Genomic DNA, 24,049 nt, shown 5'->3' on the forward strand with positions numbered 1-24,049 from the left:
TGAAAAATTAAACTCAATTGAAAAGCCAGGATGTATATTTTACTGAAGATTAAGATTGTGGGTTGTGTTGTAAATATTTTATAACATAGAAGAAGACCAGGTTAAGACTTTCTCTGATCAACTGCATGTTTAAAAAATAAATTAAACCAGCGAGGTAGATAAAAGATTACATACAGTCACATTATATGTTGTTATATTGATGGGGACAATGCGGCTCCTATAAGCCACTGCCTTCTCCAACAACATCAGAGAAATGACTTTAAAACAGATCATCACAGAAGAACCATTAACAGTGACTGTTTAGCCCCTGTCAAAAGGATACTTTGTGTTAAAGAATACTAAACACTTAAACACTTGAATACACTTATCAAGGGAGGCTTCCAGTGCAGTGACTAGAAGGGAGGTTAACAAGTAACACAATAATATTGAAAAGCGCCCCAGAGTTCGGATGGATCTTCAAAATGAGGTCAGATTAATAAGCCGCTTTTACATCCTTAACTGCTTCCTGATATTTCAGCATTAAGTCTTTCAAACAGTAATATAGTGGGACACTTGAACTTCATCAGCCTCCCATTAACGTCAAGCTTTTATATATTTAATCTTCATAGACTGGGTATCATCTACACAAGACCGGAGTATTTATCCTTATATAATGTTAAATTGTAAATAGTTGTGTAGCTGCTCATCCAAACTGTAAATCAGATTGCACAGGGTTAACTTATTAAATATAGGTGTTTGCTTTCATGGATCTGTTGATGACACATATGACACATTACACAGAATCACACAGCATGTTGACATATAACGAGAGGACAAGATCTCACATGCAATGCAAGAGAATGGGGAAAGAATCCCTATGGTCAGTGGACTATACTGCACTACAAAACAGATTTGAATGTCTCTTTCAGTGGTGTGGAATATAGTTAGTTATAGTTAGCTGCAAGTGTACAAAGAATTGCAGAGAGCAAGTCATGTTGTTTGGTATACAGTAGACATGAGACACATGAAATAGTTGGTATTCATATGTTTCGTTGAAGAATAAGGCCACCAAACCTGTAACGCTTGCAAGGCTGCAGTTAATTACGAATTGGATATACTTCTGTCGGCATGAACAAGGCCACATAAAAGGCTTAAGTGAAAGAAATGATGAATTACGGAAGCATCTCCCTGCCAGTGCTTGGTGTATGTTGAGTAGTGCACAGCTGGACACACACATGAGCGCCACGCTCTTTCTGGCAGACATCCACACCTTCACACACTCCACTGATGTTTCGCAATAAATATTTACGGATGCTTCCTGGCAGCCAGAGAGTGTCCTGGAAGCCAGATGTAATTTACACATCTTTTTGATGCCGTCTCATTTTGCATTACATTGAAGTAGCGAGGGAGGCAAAATAAGTGGTGGAGTCGGTTTAACTGTGTGTGTGGTTTCTGTGCTCAGTAAAGACCAAACTTTTTGGCGTGTGCACCGCGAGGCGCAGCGTTAAATAAACAGTGTGGCCATGAGCCAAAGTACAATAATGTGGAACACTGATCGTGCACGATTATGACGGGCCTCTTACTGAAATGGATTATAATCAAGATATTTACCTTGTTCTCAAAATATCTTGTCGACTCAATCAACAGAATATGTTTACATTCAGATGATTTACATAATCGGACTTTTTTTTTCTTGCTTTCTTGTACACAGATTTGGCTCATGTGGATTACCTTTGTACACTATGCTTGTGTCGCTGCAGCTCAGGCACAGTCGCATTAGGTTGAACCACTGAGCCACCTGAGGTCTGCGGCAGATGAACTGTCCAAGGCAACATATGGAGCCCCAAACAGACCTGGGGCAGATCAAGTGCCATCCAACAGTTCATTAATAATCTATATTATCCATATCTCTCTCTCCCCTCTATCTCTGCACCTGTTATCCTCCTCGCTCCAAATCCAACTTCCTCTCAGATTAATAGGCAAGGTGGCCATTAGTATCCAACTAAGGCTTCGGTACCGATGGGGGCTGCAGTTAATTTGGATAATATCACTGCCACATGTCGTCAACAACAGAGTAACAGGAGGCAGGATTCGGAGAATGGGCTGCTCTGCTCACTGCCTGCTGCCAGCTGTGAGGTCTGGATGAACCTTGAACAAAGAGTTGTCTCTCACTCCCTCTCAGTCTCTCTCTCTCCCTCTTAATGTTCTCTCCCCGGCATCTGTGTTACCTGGCACATGCACACATGCCATAAATAACACCTGCACCAAAATACGCTGGCCCAAAAAATGAACGGCCTTAATGAAGCTTAAGGGCAAGGGGATGCCACCGAAGGGCATGCGCTGATAGATCGGGTCATGGTTTTAATTGATGTTTATTGTGGATTGCAGGTGCTTCCAAAATTAACTTAAAAGGCGATTGGGCACAGAGCAGACACCCTCACTGGTTCATCAGTTGAATTACAGTAGAGCTGCAGAGGCACAGGTGGCAGAACTTCAAATGGCAGAGCTGGGGGCAGGCAGACAGCACCCGGCAAATTGCAGACATTGTCATGTTCGGTGTCACGGCGCGGCTGACAGGGCCTGTGGAGCTCGCTGGTGTTGGCAGCGACAAGAGTGTGCATGTGTGTGCGATACTATAGTTTTGGATTAATGAGAGATAAGAACAAAACCGCGGAGCATTGCCATTGTAACACACAATTCATCAAATGTCACGCGAAACTACTGTAGGATCTTGTAGCTGACATATTACATGGAGTTTTTGTTGCGCTCCTCACATATTATGAAAACTGTTATCACAAAATGCAGTGTACGGAGCAAGTGGAAATATCATTACGGACGACAGTATTGTTCTTCTGTGTGTTTTGGCTCGATGCTGTGTGGCAGCAGTATGTGGTGGACAGCCAGGCCGGACCAAGACGGCATCATCAAGTGCTAATGAGAGACAGTCCTCCCATGAGGCTATAGCTGAGATGTAGCGAGGTTCAGAGAGTTGAATATGAAGCCCACGGGGGGTTCATCCAATTACCATATGAACTTGTTATGGTGTATTCAATTAATTTCTTACAAATTCTTGATTAACACTTTTAGATCCGATACATCTGTAGAACTCGAGAGACGATTTTAAGAAGTTTCTCTTGTCATGCACAAGTAGTTGTTGCTTGTTTGGTGAATAGGGGGAGAAATAATCTTCTTGGCAGATTTTATGTTAATCGTTAAAACGCCTTTCCAAAATCACAGTTTTCCCTGCGACGAGTGTGGCGTCTTATTGCTCTAAGCCTCCGTAGGCAATGAAAGATGAGTGTCTGTTTACCTGTTAGTACACACTTAACACCAGAGTCTTTGTATCACAGTAATACAGAGATAAAAGCATAATGCCATTTCACTGGTGTAGTTGAGTTCTAATCCCTCAATTACCATTGTGTGTGTTTTCCCCATCAACACATTCTGCGGCCTGTACACAATCCAATATGGGAGATTTTCACAAGTCAAGTGTGTTGTTCAAGAAATTAGATTAGTTTTTGAACCTGTGACAAATTCCTTAGTTGTACCTGTCAAAAGTGAAGGCTCCCCGTTGGCCCTTATCAAATTCAGCAAATTCATTTTCTCTCCAGGTATAGGAGTCATGCCGGTGGAGGTTATTATTCTGTTTGTTTGTCAGCTTGTGATTTTCTGCTACCAGTGAGTAGTGGCTGCTTTGCATCCAGTGCCTGTTGTCTGCTGCCACCTGTTCCTTCATTACCTGGCCACATATTACTCTTTCTTTATGTGGATAGAACCTCTTCATCCGTGAAGGGGATCGCGCTCTGAAATCTGCCCTTTTCTGATTAGGTTGGATTTATACCTCCGCTTGAGATGTGAGGATTTAAAATTCACCTGTTTTGGGGTGAGGAATGAAAGAAAGTGAATTTATTTATTTATTTATTTTTGGCTTTTATGCTATGGAAGTCAGAAATCCTCGGCTTTGATGCAGGTGGCACAGCTGACAACACCTGCAGAGGCTGTTGTAGTGCTTTAATGCTGCTGCCAAGTCTGTTCAGTGTAGACATCGGAGGCTGGGTCTTCTTCCCGTGCCGTCGTCTACAGCAGAGCACTCTGCTGGGAGAAGTCAGACCAGGCCAGACTTGCCTCATCTCAAGTCACGGTGCAGTGAGTACAGGCAGCCTCGGGCTTTCACAGTCCCAATGCTCACAATGCATTCTTCATGAGGTATTAAATGAATATAAGAATACAGAGACACACAAAGCAGAAAATGAATGTGATCTAAATGCCAGACCCCACATGCTGTGGGCAGGCTTAAGCAACAACGCTGGAGGAGGATGTTTGCTCAGTGCCAGCCTCATTAAATCCAACAGCCCAGTCCCTTCAACTGGCCTGCAAAGTTGAGAAAATAACCGGAAAAAGGTCAGGAGGTGGGATGAAATGAAATTAGAAGGGGGGGAAAACTGTGCCGGTAACGTATTGATTTAGCTAATTGAAATGGCATCGAGGGAGAAACACCAGATGGGTCTCCTCTGGCCTGAGGTGGGCTGCTGGTTGGCTCCGATAGGATCCCATCTGAGACGCCATGTCCCCGGGGTCCATGCTGATGCCTTCCTTCATTCCCCTGCTTCTTTCTCACAGTTATCTACGGCCAACACATTCTCTTGGTTGTGTTAATAGAATGTTTGGAGCACTTTCCACATGGGTTAGTCAAATAGCTTTTTCGCAATGCTTCTGAACAAGACCTTGTTTTGTTTTTTGCATTTAGAAAATGCAAATGTGTCTTTTTTTATGAAGAATATAATGAAAAATAGATGACGAAACAGTAGCTGAGGGAATGATAGGACAGAAAGAAAACAGTACATTTTGGCAGGTTAAATATATGACGATACATTATGTAAGGATTGTTGCAGCAGCCATGACTAACCAAACCACAAGACCACCCCGGCAAACTGCCTTCTCAATGGCGTATCGCTTAGCTGTTCCTGTTTAAAATTTCATGAAGCACTTACGAATATAGGACACACTTTTTTGTTGTTGTATGAATTACTATGAAATTGCATGAAGTTCGGCTGCACAACAGCGAGGCTGAGACTGTTTGTTCAGTGGCTGAATACACACTCTCTTACTGTGCAGTTGCCATATTCAGCTTCACAGGGCATAAGTTTGTTTGTTTCTATGATTTTCTGTTTGAATAGCTCTGCTTTAGTAATGTGCCTCCTGCAAGCCTCTTGTAAGCTTTGGCAATTTCAATTTCGTACAGAGGGTCACATTAATGTGTGCAAAAAACTACAAAAAAAAACAGGTGTTTTCATCACTCACTGGGTCAGTCTAGTCTTTCTCTGTCACCGTGTCCTCTGCACTCACATTTCCACTTTGCACACCCAAAGAAAATATGGAAATCTAAATCAAAGCCTGAATTTGTACTGACCCTGTCAGGATGAGACATTTTGTGAAAGATGAATCCAAGTTATGATTATGGAGTCCTTTTCTCCCCATGTCTTTGCTTTTATGATCATACTAATCATATCCTGACTGCCCCCTGGCTGCCTGTGTCCTTCTGTCCTGGTGATGCTCTTTCCCAGCATGCATTGCCTGTAATTAAATAGGAGCCTGGTCCTCTTGACAGTGTCTGTGGCTACGTTCTCTGCCTGGCAGCCTCTTCACCCTCTTCCTCTATCTCTGTATCTGTCTCTCTGTCGTTCACCCACACAGAGACACTCTCCCCGCCTCTCCCCCTTGCCTGGATGTCACATGAGGAACTGACTCTGGTCTCTGTCTCTCAAATGATTTAATTGGATGCAAACTCAGGAGCATGGACATCAATACGGAACTATATCTGCCATAAGGCAGAGCCATTAGTCAATAGTTCGTCCTCCACATGCCGAAGGCTTTTGTCAGACCTAATTACCTAGTACTGTATTCAGTGGAGCGTCACCACTGGGGGACTGGGACTCCTGTGGGATCTGGTTAGGATCACAGTTCACTCTCAGTGTATACAGTGGAGTTGGAAAGTTCACAAAAGCAAATATCGCTCACCATTCTCTTCCATTTAAAGCTGACAGCTGAATGAATGCAGTCATGAGCGGTGCACATTCCACCGGCTTCCGTTGCTTAAAGATATTAGGTGTCGGAAGGCTTGCGTGTTGTGTACACTGGACATCAAATGAATGACCTGCTCACCACTGTTTTATCCTTTGTGGCGTACACTCACTCATGTTTTTTTTTTAATAAGAGAAGGTGGATGCACTGATACAGATCGGCTCTACATATTTTGTTGTAGGTCATCTCCCAAAGGAAAGGCATACATTTTGAGATAGTTATTTTTCAACTACGCAACAAAAGATGGAAATGCAACGCATGCACTCAGCAACCTTATTTTCAAATGGGCTCTATTCAGGTTATGGCCAGACTGACGGTGTGCAATGAGTTCACATATCTGCACGCTTCCAGTCAAAGAATCACATAGCAACTAGAGCAATAGACCTGTTCTTACAGAAGATGTGCTATTGTCTCGTCCTCTTTTAAGTTTTTTTCCACAGTGAATAAGTATTTATTCAGTCTAAGGATGTACACAGGCAGTTTGGCTAACAAACACAAGCTCATCAGCTGGCTGGCCAGCTGAAGTGGCAGGTGCAATCTGCAAAAGTTGCTGATTGAAAGTAACCATAGTAGTTGCAAAAGTTAGTGTTATTAGTTGTCATACTCTGTTCAAACTTTGACAGCCCAATTTACCTCCTTTGCCCTTGTTAATCCACGCAGCCAGTGAAACATGATAATACACTGAGAAGTGTCCATGTAACCATTTTTTTTTTTTTTTTATGTAGACACACATCAAAAAGAAGTACATATCTGCACATGTATATGAAAGTTTAGTTACATATTCCACTAACCTTGTAAATATGTGTGCCCCTCTAGGGTGCCTCGTCCAGTCTGGTGGTCAAATTCGCAGACACTGATAAGGAGAGGACCCTGCGCAGGATGCACCAGATGGCAGGCCAGCTTGGCATCTTCAGTCCCATGACCATCCAGTTTGGGGCCTATGGCGCCTACTCTCATGCTGTAAGTCTCAGCCCGGCGGGGGAGGAGACGGTGAGCTTTAAAAAAAGAAAACAAAAAAACTGTTGTGATTTTTTTGAGGTTTGAATTCACCATTTCTCCCACTAGGCATGCGACAATCCCGGCGAACAGCTCCTTAAGTGATTCACACTATTCAATGACTGTTTTTGGCCACAATTGCAAAGGCTTTATAGAAAAATGCTGCACTGCTTTTTGTATTGTCTTTTTATCCCTTCATTTGTCCAGGGAAGCTTCTTATCTTGCATGCTCAGACACTGTTTTACTTTCATACAATTGTGAGCATCCATTTCATCTTCACTTTCCATTGCCGCATTTCACTGAACTCTTGTCTGTGAATTTAAGCTGCCAACCCTGAGCTCGTCTTTTTAACTTTTCATCTACTGACGCATATGCTGTTACACTCAAACAGAGGTGCACTTCATTATCAAGAACCCACACCCTCTCACCCCCAACCCCTTTTCGGTGCCAGCCCACCCCGCCCCCCCCATTTCATATTCACACATGAAAGTCACAGCCAGAGGAGTCTGTGAGATTTTGCACTCACACAGTAGCTCACAACTCACCCTGACAGGTGAGAATCGCCCACTCACGCACAACCTCTCCACTAACTCTGCCACCGCGGCAGAGTTCTACATATATACTACATATAGATATACATAGTCTCTAGCGTGCTCAACTCATCTCACCACGTAGCCTTTATCTTGTGTCAGTATAATGAGCACAAGGCCAGAGCGGTGTTACACTCGCTGGGAAGCAACGCTGCAGGGCAACACCGACCACTCTGTTCGAGAACAAGGCACGGGCCAAGCAAACAGAGATGTGAGAGTAAACACGCTCTGGTCCTGCGGCTATTTCACCCTCCTTTTTCCTTTTCTGTCCTTCCCTCCATCCCTCTTGCCACGCGCCTCTACCCCCACTGCTCTTTAATCCTACAGCAGATGATGCAACAGCAAGCAGCCCTGATGGCGGCAACACAAGGGTCCTACCTGAACCCCATGGCAGCCATCGCCGCCGCGCAAATGCAGCAAATGGCAGCTTTCAATGTCAACGGCCTGGTGGCGACTCCCATGACACCGTCCTCAGGTATACGCCAACGGGTTCACACACAAACACACACACACACACACACACACACTAACTGGCTCGGGTGCAAGAGCAGAGGCACATGCACACGCGCAGAGCTTCTCCCTCCATTTCTCACTCTTGCCCTGGAACATTTTCATCATTAGCAAGAATTATAGAAGCAGTAGTAATGTATTCATTCAAGGCCTTTCTGCTTTTGCCCTTGTTACATTTTTTAAGATGTGGGCTCCATTTTCCGGGCTGAAGCAGACATCGCCAGTGTTGAATTAAAAGGAAGCAGTGTCTCACACCGAATGAGGCACAATTGTAGAAGATGTACAGCATTCCTTGACACTCATTGGCAGCCACATTATAGTGTCTCTCTCTCTGTGTGTGTCTGTCACTCTCTCCCTCTGTGTCTCCGTGACAGTGTGTGTGTTTTCTGGGAACACAGCCAATCTGATGACTTTGGATGCAGAGTCCTTGGCTTATACAATATAAGAGCAAAGATTTGAGTGAGATAATCCTAGACCCCAGTCTGAACTATCTTTTTGGCCCTTGTCATGAGGAGCTTTGATGGCTCGACACTAAGTAGGCAGGCCGCCCGAAGGCAGGGTCATTGCAAATGTATTAAATAAAGTGGCTTGACGCTGTAGCTGGCATTTGTAATCCACAAGGCCTACATATACCAGGTAATGCCTATCAAACATAATCCTACATGACTTAAATGCCCTTCACCTGGATTAGATAAATAATAAAAATCCATCAGCATAAAAGGGCAATGACAAGGTGAGAGACTTAGAATATCACCACAAGGAGGAAAGGTGGTTGGAAAAAGATGCATATGTCTCCGCATCACATATAGTGTACATTAGGTATTCTTACTTACTTGTTATACCTCATTATATACCTATAATGAGACCCTAATACCCTAATATTTTGTGCTACCTTTATTAGTGGTATGTTCTGTTGAGCATGTTCTTCCCCCTGTGCTGCCCTCACACCACTTTTTAGTGTGCCTTGACTGATTTAGCACCTGTATCTTTGGTTCAGGCTTTTTTTTTTTTTTAAATCAAACTACACTGTGCCTTCACGGTGGATGAAAAGGTATGAATGTGTGCTCATGAGGGCCAATTATGTGCCTGTTATACACTCATACCTTTGTGGGTGAAAAAAAAGTAGTCTCGAAGCGTGCACCATGCAGTTTCTGTAATGACTCTGTGTCTATTTGCAGGCACCAGCACACCCCCTGGCATCTCCGCCACAGCCGTGCCCAGCATAGCCACCCCTATCGGGGTCAATGGATTCAGTGCCCTCCCGCCTCAAAGCAATGGGCAGCCCACCTCTGAGCCCATCTACACCAACGGTATCCACCCTTACCCAGGTGAGCCAATCAAGAGCTACATAAAAGAAAGATGAAATACAGTTGTTGCTCTGACCCTGACACTTATGATTAGCTTCTAGCACTGACGGAGGTACGGTGAATCACTCTAACGTTGCACTTGATCTGAATAAGAACATCACCTAATTGCCGGGATACGAGTTCAACACGTCAGTGGTGACAAACTGAATTATGTCGCATGGCGCTGTTTAAAAAGTTGACAAGAGACCATTTTTTACTTCACACTCTCAGTACATCTTTTATTTCTGATTTGAATTGAAGCGTTTAAGACTCAAGGGTCAATCAACAGCGTCTGTTGCAGATTTCTGAGCAGCCAGCTCCAGCATCATGATAAATCCATCAGTCCATCCATCAGCACATTACGGTTAATTCGATGTGTCTCAAGCCCGTCCTCGGCTTCTCACTGTTGTCTGGGACTGATTCCTGAAGAATTGACAGACGTACACTCCCCGTTTCTGCATTATGCAAAGGCAGCTGCAACTGTAATGAACTACAAAGTGGTTTGTTTGGCATGTTGTTAATATTTGATGCAAACATCTGGGGCAAACAGGCATTTTGAAGAACTGAAATATGACAACCCAAATTTCTCCCACTCCCTGTGTGATCTTCCCCCCTGATGGTTCTCTACAGCTAAGCCAATTTCTGCCTCGCTCTTTAACATGCTCTCCATATTTCCCATTGCTTCTGTGACTGTTTTGACCATTCTCCATCACTTCTGCTTTTACCCCCCCCCCCTCTTTTTTTCTGTCTCTCTTTTCGTCTCTCTGCAGCACAGAGTCCAACGGTGAACGACCCTCTCCAACAGGCTTATGCTGGCGTCCAACACTACGCAGGTGATCCTTCTCTCCTACCTCCTCTACTCTCTCACTTCCTCCATCTGTCCGTTTTCCCTCTCCCCTCTCCCTTTCTGTTTGCCACATCAGTAGGCACTATGACAGGTAGAGGTAGCCGGACAACCAGCCAATATCCTCCCGGATTAGGCTGCTTTACATTAGGATTGCGAAAGGATTTTCAGTTGACTTGATTATACACCCGCACACGCACGCAAAGAAATCTCAATTCCAAAAGAAAGTACACTGAGAGCAGAGGGTCTGAACCTGCCATAGCCTCCTACATGAGAGATGCCATAGACCTCTCACAACCACTGCTTTCTGCCTGACATCGGCTCTCATTAACACAGTGTAAGTCTCCCTCTCTGCCTTTGTGCATCTGCTTAGTTGAACTGCGCTCCGCCTTTCGCCATACTCTTTGTGTAGTGATCCACCAGCCAAATGAACCCCGGCCCGCAGCCATAATGCAATTTATTTATGCAATGTCTAGAGGATGCAAATGAACAATGGAATAATGATTTTAAGTTTTTTATTGTGTCAAATATGAAAATGGAGATGTGAAAAATTCAACTCTGGTTCTCCCTTTGCAACAGCAGCCTACCCTGCCGCCTATGCGCCAATCAGCCAAGCGTTCCCCCAGCAACCAACCATCATTCCCCAGCAACAGAGGGAAGGTAAGAGCGAAACGAGCGCGCCCACCCAAGATAAAAGGTGATAATTGCCATGTTCCATTCTAATGTAGCTGCGCTGCTTTGAATTAGCGAGGGAGGGAAAAAGCTGGCTGGGGAAAATGTGAGAAAAAGGCTCCCCATTTAAAGAGAAGAACATTAGCAGTGAGATGGAAAGTTACTCTGTCATTATTCAAAAACTGCACTAATTCAAACTCGCAGCGTTGGACTGCTTAATCAGTCCATTACAATGTGTTTAAGTGGTTATAAATATTCATCAGATTAATTAGCTGCATGCATAATCATTTATTACCATTCCTAGTCTAGTGCGCGTTCTTATACCACGGCATCAAATGTAATAAAGCATAGGATATACTGTGATGGTAAATCACTCTATTTGACGCCATTTGTCAGTCTTAATTATTCATCTATATGATTGTATGAGACGGCATAGAGTGGCATGAATATTCAATATAGGAACTCCGAAATTGAGTGGCTCCAACATTGCCAAGAGGGAAAAAGTTGGTATATGTTTGCAATTTTTCTGTAGTGTAAGTGCATGCCAGGGTCACGGTTGCAGGAGGGTGTGAATAAAGTGTAGACGCCGGCTTATCCTCACATGTCAGCGGCTTATTGGCATTACATGCAGACATAATGGTTAAGGACATCTCATCGCTCACTGCTACCTTTAAACATTGTCATCATTAGCGAGAACTATAGAAGTCATGATGACACACGCACTCTCTCACTCAAACACACTCATGCACACGTGCACACACACACACACACACACACACACACACACACACACACACACACACACACACACACACACACACACACACACAGCTATTATTGGTTGAGCCAGGGGCCTGTCTGAGTTCTGGCCTCCTCTGGGTTTTGGCTGCACTCCCAGCCTGTCTCAGTCCACTGCCACAGTCTGCAGCCCTGCCATTTAACAAGAGACACCTAAACCTGAATACACAGGCAGCGTCTAGCCTCAGCTTCAACCTCCCTCGGAAAGCAAACAATTGCAACAATACAATCTATCAGTCTGTGTCTGTGTCAAGAAATAAAATCCCCCTAACCTCCCCCCCTCCAATCCCAAAAAGTGATTTTAACCAGACAAATCTTCACTGTACTCTTTCAAATTGTGTCTTTTTTTTTCCCACATCAGAGAAGCATCTTAGACAGCAACACTTACTGACACAACAAATGTCAACTCATGGATAAACCAGAAAATGCAGTGCTGTTAAATGCTTATGGATAACAAAATTATTTTTAAAAGGTTTACAGTCAGTGGAGCAAACACACTGGTTACAAAAACAAGTATCAAGGTTTCACCTGCATAGAGAATTTTGAATTTTGTTCCATATCAAATTCAACACATCTGCCCATGATGGGAATAACAAGAACCCTTTCAAGAGGGTTGAACACATCACTGCTGACTCTAATAAGATCATTTCAGGGTGGTTCGAGGTGAATGCCATACATTGTGCGTTCTTGTCAAATCCTGGTCTCTATATTTTCCACAACTAACTGAGTGTGTGTGCAGGGTTTCACATTTATAATACTGGTAGCAGCTAATGTAGACCTCAGTCCCTATAGACTCAAGTGTGGATGAGGAGCAGGATACAGAGGTGTGACTTGTGGTCTTCAGCTCCAACTAACGCTGACTTCAAGTGACTTCACTTGAGGAAATTTAACAGACTTTGTGCAGCTCCCTCTGGAGCCACAAAGGGCTTAACACTTCCTTTTTTCCAACATATTCATTCACACTCCACAAGACCTGTAAACAGATTTTGATGTGCAAAATCGGTAGTTCCCCTTTCAAAACCTTGCAGCCGGAAGAAGTAACCAACATGAGCTACAGATCATTATACACTTATATTATATCAGCCATTTTCCCACTGTGGACAACATATTAATTGTACAAGTTAGTTAGCATAGTATAAAAAACTTTATTTACTTTATTTAATAATTTTAGGTATTTTGGGCCTTTTTGGATTTGCAAATCAACCAGAAGTGGTGTTAGGTTTGCAGGAAGTAGCGGAACAACTGCAGTTAAATCCAGCCTATCAACACATTTCGTCCCCTCAAACAAAACACATCTTTTCACAGCATGAACTCTCTAAACCACATAAAACCAAACAGACAGAAGTGAGCTTCAGCCTTTAACTGTTAAAAATAAACAAATTCCCACTTTGTCAACCTGTGTGTGTGTGTGTGTGTGTGTGTGTGTGTGTGTCCTCTATCTTGCCGAGGCAAAGCAGCCGTACAGCCAGCCACCGATGCAGCCCTCTTATCAGCCTTCTCACCAGCCCCGCTCTCATCTCGTCATGCTATCACCCAGAGCAATGAGACAGGGGAGAACGTTAGCCAGGCAGCCAGCTGCAAGCATACTGTCCCTCAGTCCATCACATCTCTTTCTCTCTCTCCCTCTCTCTCTCTCTCTCTCCAGTCCATTCCTCCCTTTATCCAGATTGGCCTGTACAACATGTGGCAGCTGGGTGGATGAGTGTGGAGGGATAGAGAGAGATTGGAAGACAGTCCTACTGTCACAGAGTAATTGGGACAAAAACTTGGCTTGTGTTCGGCCTCCCCCCCCTCTCTCTTCCTCTGTGTCTCAGCGTTTCTCTTTCTCAATACAACCGTCTTTATCTTTCTCTTCCAATCAACATCTCTTGCGTTTTTTTTTTTTTTTTTTTTTACTCCCTCCTGTTGCCTCTGCCTTTTTTAAATCTCTGGCTGTTTATCTCTTTTACATATATCTCTGCTTCTCTACAGCTGTTTACATGTGCACAGCAATTGCCTGCACACTTTCTGAGACAATTCTCAAAATTAGCAGTTAATATTATGTATTTAAGTGCCGCTGATCTAGATACAGATTTTATGCCAAATAGAAAGCTTAAAAAGAGCTGACCAAACCAAACAATGTGCATGACCTTACAGGGCTTTAAAAATAGGATGAAGGTGTGTGCTCTATAATAACTAGGTTTAAAACAACTGTTATTTGTGCCACGGGTAACATAATCAGTATGTGGTATTTACATGGCTCCTGTGTTCCTTGGATTATTGTCTTGATTGCTTTATTGAGTCATTTTTTTCCACTCGTGTTATTATGGCCGGCCTCTCTCTCACCATTTATGCAACCCTCCTGTTGTCTTTCTCTCATCACCAGGGCCAGAAGGTTGCAACCTGTTTATTTATCACCTGCCCCAGGAGTTCGGAGATGCGGAGCTCATGCAAATGTTCCTGCCTTTTGGCAACGTCATCTCCGCCAAAGTCTTTGTGGACCGAGCGACCAATCAGAGCAAATGTTTCGGTGAGTCAAAAGTGGAGGGGAGAAAAATAAATAAAAAAATGAACATAGCAATGCACAAGTTCTCCCATGCAGGCACGGTGGTGGGATTTGGCACTGGAAAAAGGGAAAGTGCTCAATGAGAAGGTGCACTCACTAACCGCCTAAAATAACACACACCTAACCTGCCATGAATACCTCGTGGAGCTACTGACCCAAACATCTCGCCAACAATTGCCATTTGCTCCACACATCAATTCATCACGCTCTCCATCACAGCATTCCTAATACAATCAGGATCCACCTCCCCTTCTCTGCCGTTCCCAGACTCGTTTACCCAACAGAAAAGCATTTTCCCCCAGACGCCACCCGGTCCTCCAGCACGGCAACCAGCAGCATCCCAACACCCCTCCCCATCCCCTCCGCTCGCCTCCCACACAGCAAACCAGTTCATCAGGGTGGAGGCAGTGCAGGTGGAATCCATGGGCTTAAAGAGATAATAATAGACTGGTGTGGGCCTTACTGTTGATTCAGTTGGACAGCAGCACCCAGGAGACGGGGAGAGAGAGAGAGAGAGAGAGAGAGAGAGAGAGAGAGAGAGAGAGAGAGAGAGAGAGAGAGAGACTCCCAGCATTGGCTTTCTTTCCGTTTCTCTTCAACATGGCATGCCTATGAGGCTCTCTTCCTCTCTACCCTTGTCTGTCTCGTTATGTCCATCTCAGGACTCTCTCTCCCTTTGTGTGTTCTCCTCTAAACATATGCCTCTCGCTATCACTATCCGTCAGTCAACAAGGGGGAAGGACAAAGGAGCGGTGACCTCATCAGTCTCACCGGCTTATTTTCCTCGGCTTGTAATTAAGATCTTGGCTGAAAAACAGCAATTTAACCCATGATTCTTTTGTGGGGATGATTTTTTTCCCCCACTCAATTCTCCCTCCTTTTATAGTAGAAGCCCCAGGGCTCCTTTGTAAGACATTAACAAATTAGACAGAAGATGCTGTGCATTAAGGGGGATAAGTTATTAGGCCTCTAACAACGTGGAACACTTCATCTTAAAAATGTGTGAGTTTAACATGGATGATGTGGTTAATGGGCACTCATATACTTTACATGTGTGGATAAACTGTGTACACAGATATACACAGATAGAAAAATAGAGAGACGGATGGACTGAGGAAACATGCACAGTATTTCTGCAACAATGTATATCAAATAGACATTTAGTACAAAGCCAATAACATTGTTGTTTGTGGAAGAATTCCCTGTATTCAATTAAGACAAAGGGAGAAATCTGTAATACAAGTTAATCATTCATATCAATAACATACAAATGATCTGTAAGTCAGCGTTAAGGTAACTAATATTTTAATTCCCCACTTCCCTCTGAACAGCACACCATATTAAATATTCTAAAATAGATAATGCACTTTTTTCTAATTAAAAATCTAAAACGCTTAAAGTCAAATTCATCATCTAAATACAGCTTACATTCTGCAAAAACAAATTGAAGATTGAGGTAAAGAACGTAAAATGTTTGGTTAATGTTATTAATGCGTTTAAAGAAAATACTAGAAAATTGCTTGTGGCGGCAGAACATCCCTGCGTACACGGCCTGATTTCTCTGCAGCACAGGTGAACTACACTTTGGGGATTTTGAGAGGAGATAACCAGACATCACTCTTTGACGTCGAGATGTTTGGAAATTTGAATATGATGAAAAGGTCACCGGAGGAGCACTTGAAGTTATTATAAAAGATGTATTTCTGGAGTATTTGGAGATGGATCTGGAGTATACTCTTAAGGGATGCATCACTGTCAATGTAGACACATGTCTGTTTAGTTTAGTATTTGCTTTGTGATAAAATGGGATACGAATGTGTCAAAGAGCGACACTTCTACAGGTGAGATGATGAAAAGACTTTTTCGGGATTTATAAAACTTTACACCAAAAAGCACTTAAAATATAAGATAACAAAAGAGTGGTTATTTTAATCACAAGAACGTAAAGAACATCCATAAAGCAAATGTATGCAACTACTGTTGAGGAGCCATGCTTGTGTTTATCTTAAACCAGGGACTGTATGGATATAACATTAGTCTTAATCCTTTGTGTTTAGTCACTCAATATTGACTTTTAAAAGTGATCAAAGCGTACCTTATTAAGTGGAATTAGCTGGATTTAGCTTGAACATGAATTTCAAAAGGTCTTCTGAGAATGTAATAACACACAGGCACAGCACCTAGCGTAGGTAGCCCACTTCCTTTTAGATATGATAGGGAAAAAAATATACATGCCGCAGAAGTTCTTCAGACGACTGGATAGACCTTTGTTTTTTTTTAGCCCTTTTGCTTCATTTCCCACTTTTAACTCAAGAAAAGTTGACTGTCCATGTTAATTGCATCCGCATTTAATGTAACACTTTTAAATAGTTTTTAACAGCTAATCCAAAACTATATATGTTCTGTAAAAGAACAATCAAATCACCAAATCAACACTACAAAATGTAAAGTAAACATTATAACAAACATTTATAAAGATGAACAATTTCAGAAGATTAAGCAGCTTCAACTGGAGGTCGACTGACTTGTTCCAGTGGACAGTTTGAACCAGGACCTCACCTCTAGACATGCACATTAGTACAGAAAAGGGTTTTCATCATACAAAGAGCAACACCGCAACGCATCACTAAATGTGAGACTTACGCACTGAAGCATTCTCAGCTTCTCAACCTGGTCCTTGACTGGTATTTTCCCCATTGCCACCTAATAATGTTTGCAACGATCCAACCTGTTTTTATTAAAAATGCATAACATCACAACGCATGCAGACATTCCACTAATATGGATGGCTGCTGTGAGAGCCACACGTCAACCCGTAGTAGCGTTCTGGGTATTGAGTTGCACCGCACGACACCCTCAGTGCTGCATCGAAGATTTGAAACATCAGCCGGTTCCTTTGTCTCGCAAAAACAGCTCAAACTGTAAACATGTTCAAATAGCTAATATCCTGCTTTTAGACTAGTTTAATGTTCATGGATTCAAACATTTAAAAGTTTGCAGTGCAGTCTTTGTCCTCTCCTCCCGTACACTGACCCCCAGCATCCTATCTCCTTTTTTGGCATGCGGATGTAAATGTGAGGTATGGAGATTTGTTGAAGCCAGGGAAGGCGTGCGTGCGTGCGTGTGTGCGTGCGTGTGTGTGTGTGTGTGTGTGTGTGTGTGTGCGTGCCGGATTGGGAGGGGGATCACTGGCAACTGACAGGCCGCTCGCTGCTCAGTTTGTTTAAAGGGTTTGTAAAAGCGGCAGCCTTATCTCACCCGCACTGACAAAAGCCTGCCCTCTCCCCCCAAATTAAATTGGACCCATAGCGGTGTGATCAAATCAGCTGGCAGGCGGAAAATTCGGGCCGTCAATCACGGAGGTGTCTGATAAGAGCAGGCAAGGAGTCCCGGTGTGGAAAGCTGTGGGCTCATTCCGCCTCGACACCCAGGTGATAACTCAGAGCAGCAGGCACCTCCGTCCTACACACCTTGCTCCTAGCATGTCGTCACGACCCCCGTGCCCTTTACTCTTTACTCAGATACATGCTCAGTCTCACACACACACACACACACGGCCCTGCCACTCTTACCAAGTTCAAACACCCAGGTAACATTCACAGACTTTGCTCTGAAAAAAATCCACACGTAACATGAGACTTCTTTTTCCCTCTCTAATCTTTGAAAAACCTTTTCATGTTTTTTTGTTCTCCGCTCGAGTTAAACTCGCGGCTCCTAACAGCTCTCCTTTCGTTTGATTTTGAATATCTGTGTTATTAGCCTTTGTGGTATTTTAAGTAATCTTTTTAATTCAAAGATTTTCAATTAATCCGCTGAAAAGAGAAAACAAAGAGCTATTGTTGTGTCATTGTTGAGAGTTAAAAAGGGTCTTCTTCTCCCCTTTCTCTTTCATCTCGCCTGTCTTTGCTCCCTGTCTCGTTCACTCTCCCTTTGTCTTCTTCCTGTTTCTCTCATCTCACCCCCATTCTTCTCGCCTCATGTGTTGTTTCTTTTTTTTTTCATTTTCCCATTTTTCTCCCCCCCCCCTCCCCATCTCTCTCCTGTTCTGTGTTCTTGTTTCAGGCTTTGTGAGTTTTGATAACCCGTCCAGTGCTCAAGCCGCTATCCAGGCCATGAATGGCTTTCAGATAGGCATGAAGAGGCTGAAGGTGCAGCTAAAGCGGCCAAAGGATGCCAACCGACCTTACTGACTCGTCTGCTGTCCATACCCAGGTATAGTAGCACCCATGCCATAATACACTGTGCTGAACATGCTATGTTCTCAAAGCAAACTGTCCACTTCACTTGGAATGGTTAAAAGTTGTTGCTTCAGATGTGAATATCTGAGAGCGCATTGGCCCAAATCTTAATTAAACCTTAAATCTTAAATACTATTAAGCCGAATATGTTTAATATATTAAATATTGAGTTGTATTCAACCATCAATATCTTACAAATGTTAAAGTAACTACAACAACTCCCCAGTTATCCAACTAGAAACATCATCACCCATTATTTGAATAAAAAGATCCTCTGTTGAAATATGCATATACATATATATCAGATTAATACGACTACAAAAGGTATGACCTACCTACTTTAGTAATACATTTGGTCAATAGGGAAACAGGTAAAATTCCAATTCTCTAGTCATTATCTGAGCTAAAAAAATGTATGTAAATTTCATTTCACATCAGAGGGACAGTGTTTTTTTTTTTTTTTACATATTAAAAACAGCTAGTTCCTGCCGTGAAAGCGTCAGAGCACCAGTTTCTCGATTGCACAGGCCGTCTACACAGAATCAACCTCTGATATGTTGTGTCAGGTTGCCCTGCTCCACTGAATTGCTTTTTGTTTCTTCTGGGGTTTTTAATCTAATTGTACCTGCAGGACACTCCAGCGCAAAAGCAATGACATCATCAATACCCAGCTGTGCATAATCACCCGTCTACTGAGGATGGCGTTGAGAATCGATGCAAGTTGTGGAGCTACAAATTCATGAAACCAAATAGCAGTAATAGCTCTGCTACAATAGCTCTGCTTTAGATTTCTGTCAGCTGCTTATTAAAATCTATGGGCCTTTTCAGTTGAACCTCATAGGAAAATGCATCAAAGAGACGCACGGTAATACAGAGCAGATTTATAGTAGAACAAATTTTCACAAGACTGCTGATGAGCGTGATGAGTAAATGCATGTTGTGTGAAAGAAAAGTTTGGGCTCCAGGAAATAAATCAACAAAAAGACGCTTAATGGAAAAGCACTTAGTCGCCCCACAAACTGCAGTGGCTTTTTTATAATGTGCGGAGAACAGCACCAACACCACTAAGCACCATTTGGTTAGTGCAAGTGATGATGCTGCACCAAACTCTTGTCAACTAAAACAGACATAGTCCATTTTCATAATCCATCATTTATTGTTTGCCAATTCTCACAAATAGCAAAAACATTGCAAAGAAACAGCATCCAATGTGCATATGCACTCATATCTCATTTCAATCAGCTGCATGCATAACATAAATACATAGAAATAAACAGCAGGAAATTGTGTTTTAACACCGAATAACATTTTCATTTAAAGACCCATGTTGCGCGTGTTGTGCTGGGGAAATAAAATTATAGGAAAATGTGTTTAAAAACCATCTTAACTATTTAAAGTTAAAATAAAAACCTACGGAAATCAAGGTGATCCATTAAGGAATAGTTGGGAATTTGAATATTTATCTGACTGTTTTACTATTTTTTACTTTTTAACGATGCTTGCTTTTTATTTTATTTTTTGAGTATGAAATCAGAGCAAGCAAGAAAAGCTTTGTTTTGGTAACCTACTTGTGCAGATAGTATATCTGCCAACAGATGTCAATTTCTAACAGTTCCCGGTTTTTAGCTCTTTAAAACACAGCGCTTTCACACAAAATAATAAAAAGAAGGTTTACTTAAAGTGGCGCCATCCTTCAATAAAGACTAATTTCACAGTGTCAGCCTTGATTCAAAGAATCATCACCCATCTGTTACAAAGTGCAGCTGCCAACGCAAAATAATATAGATGCATGCTCTCTTCGCCCAATTGCCTAGACAACTTTTCATTACAATAGCATAAGCCTGGATTATATTCCTCCATAAATAAAAGCACGGTAATACCATTTGTTTGTTTTAGATGTGACTCTTTAAAAGCCACAAGATGGCATTAATGGAAGGTTGTATGCAATACAAATGATAGATGCTCCCTTTATCTCTTGCCTGATAGCATTTGAATAGAGCCGTGTCCTGCTAATTGAAGAGAGGCTTTCAAAGCAGACACCCTGAAAAGAGGGGTGGGGGGGGGGGGGCTTTGAGGGTTTGGATTTTGATTTAGTATAGCACATCAATGAGGTGCAAATGGAAAATCTCCTCCAACAGCATAGAATGACAGGACAGTCATTGAGATGTACTCAGAATGTCTCCAAGTACAGACATTTCCCGCAATAACATTCTATCACTTTCTCAGGAAGTGTGTGTGTGTGTGTGTGTGTGTGTGTGTGTGTGTTCAAGTTCTCCTTTTTCTCTGGTCTGGTTCAATCTATCTCTGTGTTTTTCTTCTGTTATTACACCACTTCTGTTGTTGAGTTAAGGAAAACCAATAGACCAAAACCAACAGCAATCCGATGAAAACATTAAAGAAAAAAATGCCCCAGTGGGGCTTCTGAAGCCAGCTCCTGGTTTATAGATTTTTTTTTTAAACCATGAAGGATCTTATATTAACAACCTGGATATGGGAAAATTGACCAACCAACTTTAAAGAACTTTCTTTTTTATATGCATGTATTGCCCCTATTGTGGAAGAGAGCACATGGAGTTCTTGAGCAAAAGACTGAAATAAGTAAAGTTCAACTGCTACCGTTTAATTTTCAAATCCAACTGAATTATAATGATGAAAAACTTTGGTGAAACTTAAATTATGATTTTGTGTGTGTGTGTGCATGTGTGTGTGTGTGTGTGTGTGTGTGTGTGTGTTCCTTAGGTAAAAACTTCAATATGGAGATAACTTCAGAAGCCCCCCTTTTTTTCTTCTAATACTGACGATTTCGCTTTGAAGTTGAATTAAAAACACGATCAGACAGCATTCTCTTCGGCTGGTCTCAGGAGCCCTGCTACTCTGAAATTGCGTTCTGTGTCTTAAAGATAAACTTAATGCAAAAAAGCTGAAGCACTCACTGTACGGCCACCCTCATAGCAAACAATGCAAGGCAAATCCAATTACTGTAGACAGGACAACTTCCTGAAATATGCATTTCTGCCTTAAGGGTTATCTTTGTGAATATAAAAACACATCAATTCAACCTTTTAACCTGCAAATGTTGTCAGCCTGAGAATATTTCACCACCACATTGAAGCACATGAAAAGGGCCGCCGTTTGTGCTGTGTTGAAGATTATTTGTTCGCTTATTTCTGTTTTACTTGTCAATTCTGTTTTTTTATGTTAATAACTAATAACCTCATTTGTCAGGCAGAATACGTGAGTGTGTGGAATACGTATGGAAAGGGTGCTTTGAAATTCTGACTTAAGGAAAAGAAAATCCCACTTGTTTCTTTCCTTCTTTTGCACCCGCACCAACCTGGCAACCTGACATGGCCAATCACAGTGTGAGGTGGCCTTTCTCCGCTATAGCCACTCCCCCCACCCACACACCTGTCATGGGGCCAGTTTCCCACAGCTGTAAGTTGAACCCATGGTGTCATTTTCTTTTGGATGACGTCATGTGGTGGGACTGTGACTACGTTGCATGACGTGGCGTTGATTGATATCTCTAAACTCTCTTTATACTCTAACCTCCTTTTTATATACTGTATATTGTACATTGGCAATTTGTGGAGTGCAGTAAAATGACGCCTCTCTTGGCTGGTACCTGTTGTACATGATGTAACTGATGTGCTGACTGGTTGGTTGATTATAACTGGAAGTGGCCTTCAACCCTTTGTGCTATCGTACCGTGTGCCCTTGTGATGTTTTACTTTCTCTCTCGTGGGGTTCATGTGTATGGATGTGTTGTATTTTTCTTTTCTCTCATTTCTGCATTTCTTCACATGGACGGCGTTCCTTTGCCTTCTTATCTCCCAATTCGACAGCTGTTTAGTTGAGAGACGGTCAAGATGACCCCGTGTTTGTGCAGCCAATTAAATCTCCTCCGTTCACGCAGAGAGCACAGGCAAATGTTGACACTCCACTTCTCCGTGGATTCCTTCTGCACAGGGAGTACTTCTGCAAGATTGTTTTGTTTACCTAACATGAGAATCACTTCCCCATTTATTTATTTATGAGGACGCAAACCAATTACGCTGTGGTAGCGGAGCTGCAGGCAGCGCTGCAGACCCACGTGGCCAAAATGCGTCCACCAGACAGCCGCGCTGTCAGCAGGCTTGCAGAAAGAGGACAAAATACAAATACCCGGGATGAGTATTTGCTGCTGCCTGTTGTTTTTAAAGTAGGACTACGCCACCAGATAAATTAGCTTGGGTTTTTGTGCCTCGGATCGGATATAATTGTTACTGGCTCTGTCAGAATAAAAGGCCGCTGAACAGATTCACAGTGAAAAAGGTCCTTTCTTTCTAAGTGAGTTTGTTTCTATCCCTCCAGGCCAAACCCCTGATAAGAGTTAGTCGTTTTCATCGAACTCGTACTGCCCTATTCTTTCAGAAGCCCTGCAGGTGACTCTCCCTCCCATAGTCTATCCAATGAAGTCAGGGGGGGGGGGGGGTCTAGCCAAGCCAGTAGGGATGAGGTCTTTCTGGCATCAACTATGCCTCTTAACTTCCAGGTGCCTTTTATGGAACAACTTAGTAGGTGGCAGTGCGGTGGGAGGGCATAATGCTGGGACAAAAAGCGTGTGAAGAAAAAAATGAATTCTTTATTATACGACAAAGTTAGAGGTTGCGATGCTTGCAAAGAAGCTGTTTACTTGAGGGGGAGAAAGTCCATTTTAAAGCCACTGTGCATTTTTTTCCGTTCTGTGGTAGAATTTATAGCGCTAGTGGCTTAGAAAAGAGTGCATCTGTAATCGGGCCTCTTAGTGCTTTCTACTGCTAATGGCTGGGCTCGCTTTCGGCGCACATAAGAAATAAGCTACAATCTCCGCTCTCACGTCTAAAAAGCAGACCTATTATGAAACGGTAACAAGCTCATTTACAGGAACGGAAAGGTAGAACAAAGAGCATCCGGGCACGCGTGTTCCCCATCACAAAGTCAGCCTCTTTCATGTTCGCTCCCAGAGAGTGATTTGCTGTGATTTCGTGTAGCCTTTCTTCACCCACATCATAGCTCACAACATATTAGGGATGATAGGCTGCAAACTAGATATTTTATATCCAAATCACAGCAGCACAGGCGCATTTAGTGACAATGCGGCATTTTAAGTAAGCACAAGGGCTGGGCTGGGGTTATGAGATTGGACTTTCACGGGGTCCTCATTAGAGGTTACTTTCATATTGGACGAACCATCGTTTTTTTCTGTCATAATCATTACACAGTTTTAACACCCACACGTCCCGTCTTGTTTTCCTTATGTTTCCTCCTTGTTCTCTTGGTAGTTTGTCCATAATGAATTAATAATAGGATGAATGGCAGCAACATGTCAGGCAACATTCAGCCGTATTTATTTTCACGCGGGGAGACGTAGTCAGTTTAAATGAGGCCCTTCCTTGGATTAGTGCTGTCACAGTGTGGATGTCTGTTCC

General features: G+C 42.7%; 2 protein-coding genes across 11 annotated transcripts in view; one reads left to right on the top strand and one right to left on the bottom strand.

Annotated features, from left to right (window-relative positions):
• Positions 1 to 24,049, top strand: part of celf6 (CUGBP Elav-like family member 6) — a 136,190-nt gene that overhangs the window by 110,881 nt on the left and 1,260 nt on the right. For 3 of the 10 annotated variants that reach the window (XM_084037557.1, XM_084037560.1, XM_084037566.1), the window contains 7 exons: positions 6,877 to 7,050; positions 7,974 to 8,121; positions 9,335 to 9,484; positions 10,273 to 10,335; positions 10,926 to 11,006; positions 14,182 to 14,325; positions 18,424 to 18,573. In XM_084037557.1, the coding sequence (XP_083893683.1) occupies positions 6,877 to 7,050; positions 7,974 to 8,121; positions 9,335 to 9,484; positions 10,273 to 10,335; positions 10,926 to 11,006; positions 14,182 to 14,325; positions 18,424 to 18,551 (888 nt within the window). In that variant the 3' untranslated portion in view covers positions 18,552 to 18,573. The remainder of the gene's footprint in view (positions 1 to 6,876; positions 7,051 to 7,973; positions 8,122 to 9,334; positions 9,485 to 10,272; positions 10,336 to 10,925; positions 11,007 to 14,181; positions 14,326 to 18,423; positions 18,574 to 24,049) is intronic. The other 7 variants (XM_084037562.1, XM_084037564.1, XM_084037563.1 and 4 more) reach the window with 5 other exon arrangements.
• Positions 1 to 24,049, bottom strand: part of slc6a2 (solute carrier family 6 member 2) — a 161,125-nt gene that overhangs the window by 278 nt on the left and 136,798 nt on the right. The window lies entirely within an intron of this gene.

This window comes from Eutrigla gurnardus, assembly GCF_963514095.1.
Source record: "Eutrigla gurnardus genome assembly, chromosome: 1".
Lineage (NCBI taxonomy): Eukaryota > Metazoa > Chordata > Actinopteri > Perciformes > Triglidae > Eutrigla > Eutrigla gurnardus.